Source organism: Daktulosphaira vitifoliae, unplaced genomic scaffold, assembly GCF_025091365.1.
Source record: "Daktulosphaira vitifoliae isolate Bord-2020 unplaced genomic scaffold, ASM2509136v1 Scaffold_1, whole genome shotgun sequence".
Classification (NCBI taxonomy): Eukaryota; Metazoa; Arthropoda; class Insecta; order Hemiptera; family Phylloxeridae; genus Daktulosphaira; species Daktulosphaira vitifoliae.
In genome coordinates, this window is record NW_026099572.1 from 4,888,656 (window position 1) to 4,903,467 (window position 14,812).

Genomic DNA, 14,812 nt, shown 5'->3' on the forward strand with positions numbered 1-14,812 from the left:
TAATATAAAATGTAATTCTTCTTCTTCTTCTTTTGGTTTTTTACAGGTCTTTCAGGCCCATTTCCGCAACAACCACCTGCCCCCACTCTCCTCTATCATTGGTTGTTTCTTCCGCATTTGTTACTCCCAACATCTTCAAGTCTTCTTTTTTCTATCTCTCCATCTTTATCTGTGTCTTCCTTTGGGTCTTTGTTGTGTTCCGTTGTGTTTTTTAGGTCGTCCTCTGTTTCGGCTAATAAGATTATATCATTCGCATAAGCAACTGCTGTTAGATGCTGATTGTCTCTTATTTCTATGCCCTTAGCTTGGAACATTACTATCCTCATTCATGACTGATTGGGCGATGTTGAACAGTGCAGGTGATTAAGCATCACTTTGTCTGAGACCAGTCGTTACAGGAAACTCTCCGGATAAATCTCCTCCAAAACTGATTTTAATTTTTTCTCCAATTATTTCTTTGTTATAAGGGTTGATTCTGGTCAGTAGTATGTTAGACAGTAGTTTATATGCTGTAATGAGTAGTGAGCTCCCTCTATAATTTTCAATCTTCATGATATCTCCTTTTTTGTGTACAGGGCATATAATTGATATGAAAAATGTAATTATAAATTAAAATTCAAACATAAATGACAAATTTTAGATTCAGAATCATAGTTAAAGTCGAATCTATCGAGGTTGTTGCAAACCCGGAGCATACGACTTTTAGGTTCATTAAAACTATATGATTGACTGTGGAATGATTCATAAAAAACAGTTTTTGATCTGGCATAGAAAATTGTAATTGACAAACTATTTTTTTCAAGAATTTCAGGACAATGAATGTTATTATTTAAAATTTTGTGAAAAATAGATGCATCATAAAATTTACGTCTGGAGTAGAGTGAATGCAGACCTAGCTTCATTGCAAGTTTCTTTGTGGAGCAATTCATTAAAAACTTATAAGATAAATATCTCAAGAAATATGATCGTACATTATCCAGACGATTAATTTGATTAAGCTGATAAGGATTCCAAATTATTGTCCCATACTCCAAAAGCGAACGTACCATAGTGCAGTATAATGTTTTTAGTCAATCGATATTTTTGAAATCGTAGCATGGACGTCTGATGAATCGTAACATGCGTATTGCTTTGCTGTATACAAATGAAATATGTTCAGAGAAAGAGAGATCGGCAGATAAAATGATACCCAATCTTTAATGGAAGAAAATATGTTAAGGTCTTGATTATCAATAGAATAATTGTATATAATAGGGTTTTTACTTCTACTGAAGGATATTTGATCACATTAATTGATGTTTATTAATAAATGGTTATCTTTACACCACTCACTGAAGCGGTTAATATCATTTTGCAGCTTATAAAACAATCTTCTAATGAGTTAATTACCACATACATCTTTAGGTCGTCGGAAAAAAGAGAATTTTTACAGAAATGGAACACACTTTTAAGATCATTTATGAATAACAAAAATAAAAAGGGAGATAAATGTCCACCTTGTGGTACACCAGATAAGACACTAAAAGCAGATGACACTTTGTCTAAGATTTTAACTTATTCAGTTCTATCCGTTAAAAATGAGCCAAACCATGATAATAGTAGTTTACCAACATCCAGAGCATTAAGTTTATTTAATAATAATTTATGATCAACTGAATCGAAAGCTTTACTTAGGTCAGTATATATAGCGTCAACATGTCCTTTTTTTTCAATAATATCAAATAGATTTGTAACATATACTAACAAATTAGTACAAGTTGATTTTTTGATACGAAAACCGTGTTGTTCATCATTTATAATACTATTAAACATCTAAGATAATTTTGGTTCAATCAATTTTTCAAAAAGTTTCAGTATTGAGCTTAATTTTGAAATCGAGCGATAATTTTTTATTAAATTACGATTGCCAGATTTAAAGATTGGGATTACAAAACTAGATTTCCATAATTGAGGAAAAATACCATGAGAAAGGGACATATTAAATAAAATGTGGATTGGTCGGGCGAGAGCGTAACAACATTTAGATAAAACAATTGGGGGTAATTTATCTGGTCTAAAAGTGCAGTCTTCACCCATATTTGATGATAGACCTTCAAAAACATCAGATAAGGGTATATAAAGAGACAATGTTTTTATTAAAAATTCAGTTTAAATATTAGTAATATGATAGGTACTATCAGATGGAGAACTAGCGTATACTGACGAAAAATAATTTGTAAATGTATCAGAAATAGCTTGGTTATTATCATAATTAGTGTTATCATATGACATAGGAGATGGAATAAAATTAATTCTACTGCGCTCTTTAATAAAGCCCCAAAAATTTTTAGGATTAGTAATTAAATTATTCTGTATGTTATTTAAGTACTGTTCATGGCATTATTTTGAAAAGTATTTACATTTAGCCCGAAGTTTAGAGAAATATAAATAATTCGAAGGGCTTATTTCATATTACTTATGAGTAAAACGTTTTTCTTTTATTAACTTTCGTAAATTACTATCAAACCAACGAGGAAAGTTATTTTTTGGTACACTATATGTAGGTACGTACTTTTCTAAAATAGCATTATCGATGTTATAAAATTCTTCTGCAATTGTGTCAATATTACCATTAGAAAATACATCATTCCAATTAATATTTTTCAAGGCCATTGAAATATCTATAAAGTTTGCTTTATTAAAATTTTTCTTTATTAATGGTAATCTAAGTTGAAATTTTGTACCTTTTAATTCAAAATTTATATGAAGCGGAGGGTAAGGTTTATCAATAGGAAATAAAGGGCTAGTGCATAATTTAACACTTAATAAATCAAAATTAGAAAAAACCAGGTCTAGTATATTGCCATAGGGATTACAAAAGGAATTAAACTGTGACAAATTGCATATTGAGAATGCGTCAAAAACTACATTGACTGTCGCAGGCATGCGGCCACCAACAATTAAACCAGTATTGTCATATGATAACGTAGTACCTCGAAAATATAGTTCCTACAGATAGTTAATTCTATATTATCTCCGAAGCTTTCAAAAAGCCATTTAACGGTATTCACGTGAGTTTTATATACCGATAAAAGACTGACCTCTGGAATATAACAAGTGCAGATAATGAATTTTATCTTGTTATTGGTTTAAATAGATACAAAAACTTGTTCTACTGAATCGTAAGGAGTTGTAATCAATTCACTCATATATTTTCTATGTATACCAATCAGTACTCCACCAACACGATCACATTTACTCGTCAAACCACTTCTGTCACATCGGAAAATATTGTAATTAACGATACCTAATTCTGAATCTAATATATCAGCATTCAGCCAGGTTTCGATAAAAATTATAAAATCATAGTTATTATATGAAACATTACAGGTTAAAAAATTTAGTTTGTTATTAAGACTTCTTACATTTTGATAGTAACCTAATAAATTATTATTTTTCTTAAAATTAGATATATTTACATTGTTAAGGTTTGGTGTAGCTAGAGTTGATGCAGCTATTTTCCTCAGTTTTTTTCCACCAGAGTGGGAGCATCATCGATAAACTTGATAAACCATCCGTTATCCCCTGAGTGTTTCTTCGCATTTAATTGACATTTAACTTCATTGTATTGAGTCCGTTGTGTTATTGTCAAGTCCATACCAATAAATATATGTTTAAGCGAGTCGATTATACGTAGTTTTCGTTTGGCTTTTAAAACTGATAACACTTCAAATTTACTTCCAAGTTTAACTATTATAGGACGAGGTTTTTCTGAATTTTTACCCAAACGAGTGGCATGAATAATCGGTATTTAAATAAATTTTTTAAAAAATGATTTCAGTTAATTTTGCCGGAGATAACTCCCTGTTGTTAGGTTCTTCTACAGCGTTGAAAATAAGAATGTTATTTGATTTTACTATACGTTCCTGTATTTTACGAATTAAAGACTAACATAATTTCTCGACAGCATATTCGACCGATATGTATTGTCGTACGTCGGTAGTGCCCCAACGTAAACACAAAGGTTTATTAATGTTTTATGTATATATTTATTGACGACGAGTTCGTCGTCTAAGCTCTTCTCGAGTCCTCCCGTTGGATAAACTGATCAGCCCCAATCTCTCTAATTAGTGGACTACTAAAGGGGTAGAGTTTAGACCCGTCAGCACAGTCTAGCTCAAAAGTAGCAGACTGAAGGGTGGCTCCTTGTCAGCCACCAGCACAACTACCTTTTTACTATACCCACTAAAGGACGGTTAAGCCCAAACACTAGCCAGCTCGTACACTAATTATTAAGATTGACTAAAGGACCAGCAGTCCAACCTAGACTCTAGCCGCACACACACACACACACACAATTTCGAGATCACCGTGAATATTAAATATTTGCGCTAAGTCCAGATTTTAAAATAGTTATTTTATTTACGAAATGTATCAAACACAAAGTCAAATATAATATAATAATTTAACACAAAAATTAATTAAATCTTATAAAAAAAAAATATAAAGTTATTCTTACGTCAACGACCTAACCCGTAACTCGACGTTTCTTTGACAAAAACGTCCAGTCTCGTCTCGCCCAGTATCGTCCCGTGTCGTCCTCCTATACTTTTCATGTTTCCCTTTTATATTCTTTTTCCCACCATTATTAATTTGCTTACCCTGCATTTCCCTTTTATATGGAATTATTATATTGCTTAAGAGTTCAAAAATTGCTTACTACTATTGTAAAGCTTATATTATACTAAAATCGACGTAATTCAATACTTCCTCATCTAATTACTACAGAATACAACAAAAATAATAAGTGTTTTTTATTCGTAGGCTACCGATTACTACCTTTACAAAGACCTCACTTAATAACCCGACTCTTGAATAAGTATAACGTACTATAGACTAAAATATTTTAATAACATCTTTCAACTTTTTTTCTATTAATTAATCAAATATTACTCGTGTTTTTTTTTTTTATATCAATTATTATATAATTACGTTTTTTATTATAGCAAATTTGGTTATAATATGTTGTAACATCTCCTACAATATTAGAGTCATCATCTTGAAATTTAATCATTTATTTATTGTATGTATTTCAAAATATGGTATTTTTTTAGGATTTTAAATTATTTCAGATTTTGTTGTATTATTTTCAAAGTTCAAAGTTTCAAAATGTAAAACATTAGAAAAGACAATTTAATTTAAAATCTTTAAAAAAAAAAAAAAGATATAATAAAAGAGACAACAGTGAAAATTAGTGCTTTTAAATTCATATTTAAAAGAATTATGAATTTTTAAATGTTATCATGTATTTTTCCCTATGCTTTCTTAAGGGCGCCATAGCTTTGGAATTTGTCAACCAAAAACATTAAGAAAGACTTGTACAAAATTAAAGAGGGAGGTCAAATATAAAAATAATGTGTTGATTTTATATGGAATATACAGAGTAGAACAGATCTAATTAACAACTCATATAACTAGTGATCAACATAACATTTTATCCTTTTTTTTTTTATCAATATTTACATTATAGAACTATATTTATAATATGTTTTATGTTATTTTTCGCAATAAACAAAAAATATTTTAAAAATTAATTCTTTTATTAAAATTTTTTTAAGATTTGAAGATAGCCATTTGATAGATAAGTTTTAAAGAAAAATGTTGATTCAATAACTCTTATTTTGATTCAGTAGTTATGTTTATACAGAATTTTGAAGTTTGTTAAATTTTGATTTTTTACAATTCTTATGGTACCAAATGTTAGTCCATATTATGTAAAGGATGGAAGTAAACACCTATTACGTTATTTACTAATCACAGTACGCGATTTTTAACACGCTTATATTAGTTTCACCTGTATGTACGTATGTATGTATGTTTGTAACTCTCCACGCGCCAGGCGTAATCGCATATTCCGTCATCTATGGCCTTGAGACTAGACTGTCATAACGCATTCACCTCACCCCATGTCTCGTTCACCTCACGACGACAACACTATTCCTGTATAAATTTATTTTTGGTTATCGTACCCGTACACGCGTGCTTGTCATCAATATTATATTTATATAAACAAATTTTTATTTTGACTGACCAATACCATTCGCGTGCCATACAGCTTACGTATATATTCCTACCGCCGTTTATACCTCAGGTATAACGTTAGTCCGACCCGCCCGCCCACAAAACACGGCTATACTTAGTGCATGATACGTTTACGTACTTAAGTCGCTTTACATGTATATATATATATTCTAATTACTATTAATTTATATATTAACACGCTTATTCTAATTAAGAGGTATAAAGTATTCATTCTGATTACGAGGGATGATTTCCGTATTGTCATTTTTCGTCACTACCTCCACGTTCCGAGTAATTTGCGCGTCTGCTGCTTTACTTGGATGTGGTAGGCGTTTCTCAGACTCCCTTTCCGGAATCGAACTCTGATTCCCCATTATCCGTAACAACCAAGATATTGATAGTAAATACTATCATAACATGAAACTAAAAAGTGAAAAATAAATATAGTTTAAAAAAACTAAAAAAACACGCTTTTAAAGCACATCAAACTAAAAAGTTAAATATAATTTTTAAAATAAGCTTAAAATATTATGAAGAAANTATAATTTTTAAAATAAGCTTAAAATATTATGAAGAAAAAATACTTGTATTATTGTGATAAAAGCGTGGGTGCTTTGTGCCATATTTTTCGTATATTGAGCGTCCGACGCTTTTATCACAATAATACAAGTATTTTTTGTTCATAATTATTTCAAGCTTATTTTTTTTTTTTTTTTTTATTTTTATTATAAAAACAATCTGTACAATTAATTATTTACAATAAGTTTTTTTGATGACATATATATATACATTGACGTTATTCACATGAAAGGAAGTCACCCAGTGGTAACACCTTAATTAGGAAAGTTAAGTTATATTTTTGTTAGTTAGTTTTGTTAATGCTGTTGTCCAGTTAGTAAGTCACGGTTCCAGTTTCGTTTTAGTCGACGTGTTGGGTTATCCGGTAATGTTAAAGTGTGCATTCTTTTTATTAAAGGGTTTGAGTTTGTGTTTAGTTTGGTGTAAAATCTGTTGTAGTGTAAAGTAGCAAGTTCGTTGACTGTTTGAATGTTAAGGTCCTTGTGTAAGTTGTTGTTTGTCACATACCAGGGTGCTCCGGTAATTAGTCGTAATGTAATATTTTGAAAGGCTTGTAAAGGTCTTATGTTAGATGGCTTTGCTGGTCCCCATATTTGGATTCCATAAGACCATACTGGTCTGATTATTGTCTTATAGATAAGTATTTTTATTCTGAGGGGTAATTTGGATTTAAGCAGTGGGCGAAATAGATGAAGTCTGGTGTTGGCTTTTTTTCTTTTGTCTTTTAAATGAGGACCCCAAGTCAGTCTTTTATCCAATATTATGCCAAGGTACTTAGTTTCGTTTTTAGTGTTAATTACTGTATTGTTAATTTTTATAGGTGGACATTTTTCGCAACGAAGGGCGAATGTTACGTGGCTTGATTTGGTGGCATTAATTTTAATTCTCCAATTTTTAAACCATGTTTCAATAATATTTACATGCGCTTGTAGGTGTTGAGCTGCTTGATAAATATTACTATGCGTGGAGAGTATGGCTGTGTCATCAGCAAATGTAGCAAGAATAGTGTTATCAGTCTGGGGTATGTCCGCAGTAAATATATTATAGAGATCAGGAGACAGGTCGCTTCCTTGGGGTACGCCTGCATGGATTTTATAGTTAGGAGAACTTGCACAATTTTGTCTCACTGTGAACTTTCTATCTTCGAGGTAAGACTTGATTAACAAATATAAAGACGCTGGAAATATATGTTTTAGTTTGAAAAGTAATCCTTCATGCCACACTCTGTCGAAGGCTTGAGCTACATCAAGGAATAGTCCGGTGCAATATTCACGCTTTTCTAATGCTGAGGCTATTGTGTCAGTCAACCTATGAACTTGATGAATCGTAGAGTGTCTTTCACGAAATCCAAATTGAGTGTTTGGAAGAATGTGGTGCTCGTGTAATATTGGTCTGATCCTTTTTAGCAGCAGTTTTTCAAAAAGTTTGCTTAGTGTTGGTAATAGACTGATTGGTCTGTATGACGTAGTCAAGTTTTTTGGTTTCCCTGGTTTTGGAATCAGAATTATTACTGCTATTTTCCAAATTGATGGAAAATAAGAGAGTCGCATCATACTATTATATATGTATGTAAGTAGCATTAAACCTTTTCTTGGTAAGTTCGTCAACACTTTATTTGTGATGAGATCATGCCCAGGAGCTTTTCCTTTTGGTAGTTTTTTAATAGTTGCTTCAATTTCTCCAGGACTAACTGGCTTAAGAGGAAGAGACATAGGTAAAGGGCAATCAAGAAAGTCATTAACAGTATTAATATGATTTGAATCGGGTACAATGTCCTCATGTGGTTTAAATGTATTAAATAGATGTTCGGCAAAAGTTATAGCTTTTTCTTCGTCTGAGATAGCAAGAGCACCGTTTTCTTTTTGAATTGGAGGAATAGTTTCTTTAGTTTGAGTCAGTCGTTTTGTAGCTTTCCATAGTGATTTATCCCCGACATTGAGTGATTGAATGTAATTTTGATATTGGGCTGATTTGAATTTTTGAAGTTGGTTTTTTAGATTATTAGCTAGTTTGTTATAAAGTTGTTTGAACGAGGGGTAACGAGTATTTTGCCAAATGGATCTTATTCTTCTTTTCTCAGTGATAAGAGCTTTTATATGAGTTGGAAGTTCTACTTCATTTCTACTATTACTCTTACTTAACGAGGATGAACTGTTTGCTGAGATCTTAATTAGTGAGACAAAGTCGCGAGCCGCATTTTCAATGTCTTCGTGGGTTTTAAGTGGAATTTTCAAGTTAATATTTTTGTCCAAATTGATTTTGAATTTATCCCAGTTGATAGGTCCTTTAGTAAGGGATGGTCTTGTATTATAGGAGACATCTCCACCAATAGTTAGTATAACGGGTGAATGGTCACTGGTAATGTCACAAATATTTTCTATGCTTGAACTTAGCTGGCTTGGAAAATTTGTTACAAAGAATTCGAGTATATCAGGGTTTCGGTTTGCGTGGGTAGGCCAATAAGTTGGTCCTGTTGGTGAAATAACTGAATAGTGTTTATTATTGATTACTGTAAGCAAATGTTTTCCTCTTTGATTATTACCAAAACAACCCAACCTTGGATGTTTGGAATTAAAGTCCCCTCCCGCTATAAATGAATGACCTAAAGAATTGAAAAATTGGTGGAAGTCATCTTGACGTAAACTATTGTAATTTGGAGGGCAATATACCGCGGATATGGTGATTGGTATACTATTGATTTTTATAGACACACTTGAAGCTTGTATAGATAATTCTTGGTATGGACTTATTTCTTCGTGTTGTATGTTTTTTGAAATGTAAATGGCAGAACCAGCATGAGCAGTGCCATCAGGGTGATTAGTTTTGTATAGTGAGTAGTTATAAATGTTAAAGTAATTGTTGTCAGTAAAATGAGTTTCACTTATCAGTGCTATGTCAATTTTGTTATGGTTAAGTACAGTTTGGAATTCATTTTTATGCTGATAAAGACCATTAGCATTCCAGAGGAGTATTTTGATGTTAGAATTTTTTGATGTAGACATATTAGACATTTTTTAAAATTATTTTATTAATTACAGTGGTTAATAAGGATATTAGAGGGTTTATTAAGGATTTTAAATCAGTTAGGAAAGAGGAAAGTTGTTTGGTGAGTTCGTTGTTGTTAGTATTGGTTGTTTCTATATATTGTGGTTTGTTTGAATTGTGTTGTTGAGTTACTTTTGCGTAAGAATTGCATGTGTTTGGTTCGTATTCGTTAATGTTATCTAATTGGGTGTTACCATTGGGGACCTGTACATTATATAAATATTTATGATTAAAAGGTTGATTGCTTTTTTGAAGTTTTGAACTGGGTGTTTTCCGTTGTTGTTCATTTTTATACACGGGGCAACCTCTATAGTTCGCGGGATGAGCTCCTCCGCATAGTACACATTTGGGTGGTTGGTCTTTAGTTTTTTGACAAACATTTGTCAAATGTGATCCGTCACATTTAACACAGCGAGGTTCATGATTACAATATTTTTTAGTATGGCCAAAATTTTGGCAACGAAGGCATTGTATTGGATTATTATTAAGTATAAGTTCTTCAAATTTGATTTTTGAGTGATAAATAGTGTCGACTTTGAAAATTTCATTATTATTTGTATCGGGTTCAAGATCAACAAAAAACATAGAAAGTGGTTTTTTGGTGTATCTTTGCAGGGCATTAACGACTTGTTTAACTTTAAAACCGAGTTCAGTTAATTCATCTTGAATAATTTTGGGGTCTGTAGAATAGTGTAAGTTTTTTAGTACAACGCGAAATGGTTTATCTTGTTTGACTTGGTAAGTGTGAAAATCAACATTTTTTTGTAATAGGACTCGTACAATTTTTCGATATGAGTCTGGAGTTTTTATTTGAAGTTTTAAACCAGATGTGTTACTTTTACAAGTAAATTCATCGATATTAATAATTTTTTTAATCGCCTCGCAAAAGTTTACGTAGTTTAAATCAGATTTGATAAATATTGGCGGCGGTTTGGGCGGGGTGGATTGGTTTGCTGGTTCTATTTCCATGTTATCAGAAGTTGTTTGAAGAGGAGTGAACCGGTTTAATACTTTGATATTATTAGTGGAAGTACCGCTGTGTTTTGCTATAGGAGAGGAACCGGGTGTATGTGTGTGCGGTCTTTTATTAGATGATAAAACGGTTATCCAGTCGTCGTCTGACTCGGAAGTAGTGGTTTTTTGTTTTTCTTTTGTATTGCTGAGTATTTGAGAACGATTTACAATTGTTATCGGAGTTATCGGAGCGTTAATAGTTCTAGATGACGGCGTTGTTGGCGGAGTGCGATTACTATTATTCATTTTGAGACGATTAGTAAAATATTAATTTCTTACCTAGATCCCGAAGGATCGTTAGAATGTTGAATTTTTTTTTTTAATCTTGAATTCGTAGATTTAAATATTTTAAACAAAACTAAATTGAGAAAAAACGATAGAGTTAACGCAAAGTTATAGTAGAAAAGTAGCGGGAGTGAAACACGAGACATGTGAACTCCGTGGCAGCTGAAGGCTATATGTTTCAAGCTTATTTTAAAAATTATTTTTAACTTTTAGTTTGATGTGCTCTAAAAGCGTGTTTTTTTAGTTTTTTTTTAAACTATAATTATTTTTCCGTGGATTATAATAACGTTTAACACGCTTTTTACGGGAATGTTTATCTCTAATATTTATTGCAAAAGTTAGAAATATTATCGTATTTTAACTACGATTGTTCCATGGTTAGCCAAGTTAAAAGTGATAACAATTATTAATTTGCGTGATTCTATCATTGTAATCATATTATTGTAGGATATTCTTGGTTAGGAGATTATCAAAATCAAAATTTAACATACTTCAAAATTCTGTATTAACGTTACTACTGAATCAAAATAAGATTTTTGTATCAACATTTTTCTTTAAAACTTATCTATCAAATGGCTATCTTCAAATTTGAAAAAAAATGTAATTAAAAAATATAGTTCTATATTGTAAAAATTGATTAAAAAAAAAATTATAAATGATATGTTGATCATAAGTTATATGAGTTATCAGTTAGATATGTTCTACTCTGTATATAGATACATATATATATATATATATTATATAATAATTTAAACTTGCAAATGAAATATCTTTAACTATAAATTTGAAATTTTTTAAATGATATTTTATACTTTTCAATTGTCATAATTGATTAGATGATCTTACTTTATTTATGTATTTATGAGAATTAGTTCTTGTATAAAATAATATACTACAAAACAGAATATAATAATAATTTAAAAAAAAGCTTGTTTTTTTTTTAGATGACATAACTAATGATGATGTTTGTATAATATGTCATGGTGAAAATATAGAATTAGGGTCATTTAATAACTGTGTACACAAAATATGTATTGAATGTTCAAAAACAATGCGTTTTAATTATGTTTGTGAATGTCCAATATGCCATAATGAAAATACCGAAGTTACTGGTGTTCGTAAGTATTTATTCGTATAAATTAATAAATATGTATGAACAAGGGCCTGATAGAAAGCACATTTTTATAAAATATGAACGATTTCATTAAAGGTGTTAGGTAAAGAACGCATTTATAAGATACCTAGTGGATTAGTTGTCATAAATAGTTGATTATATTATGTCGTGTGATAGCTGATCTCTAGCGTCTTTGTTTTACATACCTCCTTGCCCATCCAGGAAGGAAAGTAGATGGCCTAGATGTGAATTTTTATGTGTCATTCTTTTTTTGTAACAAGCGCCTTCGCTTGGAATGCCAATTTTTCGGGCATTGTACGTCATGTTTAACTTCTATGCGAAGCTGAGAAGTTATTAATCTTACAATGATGCGTTTTTTTTCTTTCAACGATACATCAAGATATCACAAATCGTATCTAGTCGAAGTCCCTCATATTGCCTTCTAAAATTGAAAAAAATTCTTCGTAAATAGTGAAAAAACCACAAAAAATTACAAATTTAAAAATCACTAATTTTCGATTTTTTTTACTTAAAACTGCCATAATTTTTTCAAAAATGACCGAATAAATATAATTATTTTTTATAGATACATGAGGTAATTATCTATCATTTCATATAATTTTTTTATAAATCCAACTGTTGACCTGACCACAAGAGGGGATACAAAATCATAACTTTTTCAACTTTACTTTTGAAAGTGTTCTGGAAATACTGAAACTTTTATAAAAATATATTAAATTAAAGCTTATTTAGTGTACTTTAATATTAAAAAAAAAACCAGCACAGGGGGGTCGCGGCACAGTGGTGACGTGGTATAGATGGGTCAAGTATAATGATATCTGACAGTGATTAAAATCACTATCCAAAAAAAACGTTTCGATGCAAATTTTTAGATACTGTTTAATTTTAAAAAATTGGTGGACTATTCCAAAAGCTACATTATCTGCTAGTTCATTATTAATATCCTAATTAAGATAAAGTATGTAGAATGAAAATGGGATTATTAAAAAATATTATTTCTCATAAAAAAATAACGTTGATCCATACATTTTTCAAAAAGTTATAGCATAATAAAGTTAAAAATGTAAAATACAAAATTGAGAATTTTCACACAAAAAAAGCATTTGGTAGCCATTTTCACAGTGAAGATAAAATCAAGTCCGAAATTTTTTTTTTGCATAATAAAGAATATTACATTAGCTTTAATTTAAGATATATATAAAAGTGTCAGACATTCCGGAACATTTTCAAAAGTTAAGTTGAAAAAGTTGTCATTTTAAATCTCCCCTTGTGGGCAGGTTAAGGGTTAAATTTATGAAAAAAATATACCAAACGAAAGGTAATGATATTACACATCTATATAAAAAAGAATTATATTGATATGTTCATTTTTAAAAAGTTATGGCACTTTTAAGTAAAAAAAATTGAAAAAATTAGCGATTTTTAAATTTGTAATTTTTTTGGAGGTTTCCCCCATTTACGGGTAACGAGGGCATTTTTTTTAATTTTTGAGGGTAATATCTTCGACTAGATACCATTTTTGAACTTTTGACGTATCATTGAAAGAAATTGGTTCGGTGAGAGCTGAGAAAAAGTGGTAACAGAGACAAAAAAAAAAAAAATAAAAATAAACACATCTTAGTAAAACCAATACCTTCTCAGCTTCGCATCGAAGCTAATAAAAATAATTTCGGACTTTATTTTCTTTTCTTGGTGAAAACGGGCATCAAAATTAGTAAAAAAATACGATTATTATAAACAATTTTTTTTCATATAAAATCAACAAATTTTTAGCTTCGATGCGAAGTTGAAGTATTGAAGATTAAATTTACTATGATGTCCTTTTTTTTGTGTCTTTTACTACTTTTCTCATCTCTCACTGAAACGATTTCTTTCAACGATACATCAAAGATCACAAATCGTATCTAGTCGAAGACATTACCCTCAAAAATTGAAAAAAATTCCCTCGTTCCCCGTAAATGGGGGAAACCTACGAAAAAATTACTAATTTAAAAATGGCTAATTTTCGAAATTTTTTCAATTATTTTTACTAAAAACTGCCGTAACTTTTTAAAAATAAACATATCAATATAATTCTTTTTTTTATAGATGCATGATGTCTTTACCTATCATTTGGTATAAATTTTTTTTATATCTGACCCTTTACCTGCCCACAGGGGGGGATTTAAAATGACAACTTTTTCACAAAAAATTTACTTTTTCAACTTAAATTTTGAAAGTGTTCCGGAAAGTCTGACACTTTTATATATATCTTAAATTAAAGCTAATGTAATTTACTTTATTATGCAAAAAAAAAAATTCGGACTGTAGTTTATATTCACGGTGAAAATGGCTACCGAATGCTATTATTGTGTGAAAATTCTCAATTTTATTTTTTACATTTTTAACTATATAATGCTATGACATATTGAAAAGTGTATGAATCAATACAATTTTTTTATGAGAAATATTATTTTTTAATAATCTCTTTTTCATTCGATATACTTTATCTTAATTAGGACATTAATAAGGAACTAGCAGATCATGTGGCTTTTGGAATAATTCACCAATTTTTTAAAATTAAACACTATCTAGAGATTTGCATCGAAGCGTTTTTTTTTGATAGTGATTTTAATCACTGTCAGATATCATTATACTTGATCCAACTATGCCACGTCACCACTGTGCCGCGACCCCCCTGTGCTGGGTTTTTTT

The 14,812-nt window shown here is 30.4% G+C and overlaps 1 protein-coding gene across 3 annotated transcripts in view; it reads left to right on the forward strand.

The window, feature by feature from the left end:
* The window catches only part of LOC126895928 (uncharacterized), a 42,425-nt gene that overhangs the window by 8,908 nt on the left and 18,705 nt on the right, over nt 1-14,812 (forward strand). For all 3 annotated transcript variants that reach the window (XM_050668269.1, XM_050668270.1, XM_050668271.1), the window contains exon 4: nt 11,928-12,101. In XM_050668269.1, coding sequence (XP_050524226.1) covers nt 11,928-12,101 — 174 coding nt within the window. The remainder of the gene's footprint in view (nt 1-11,927; nt 12,102-14,812) is intronic.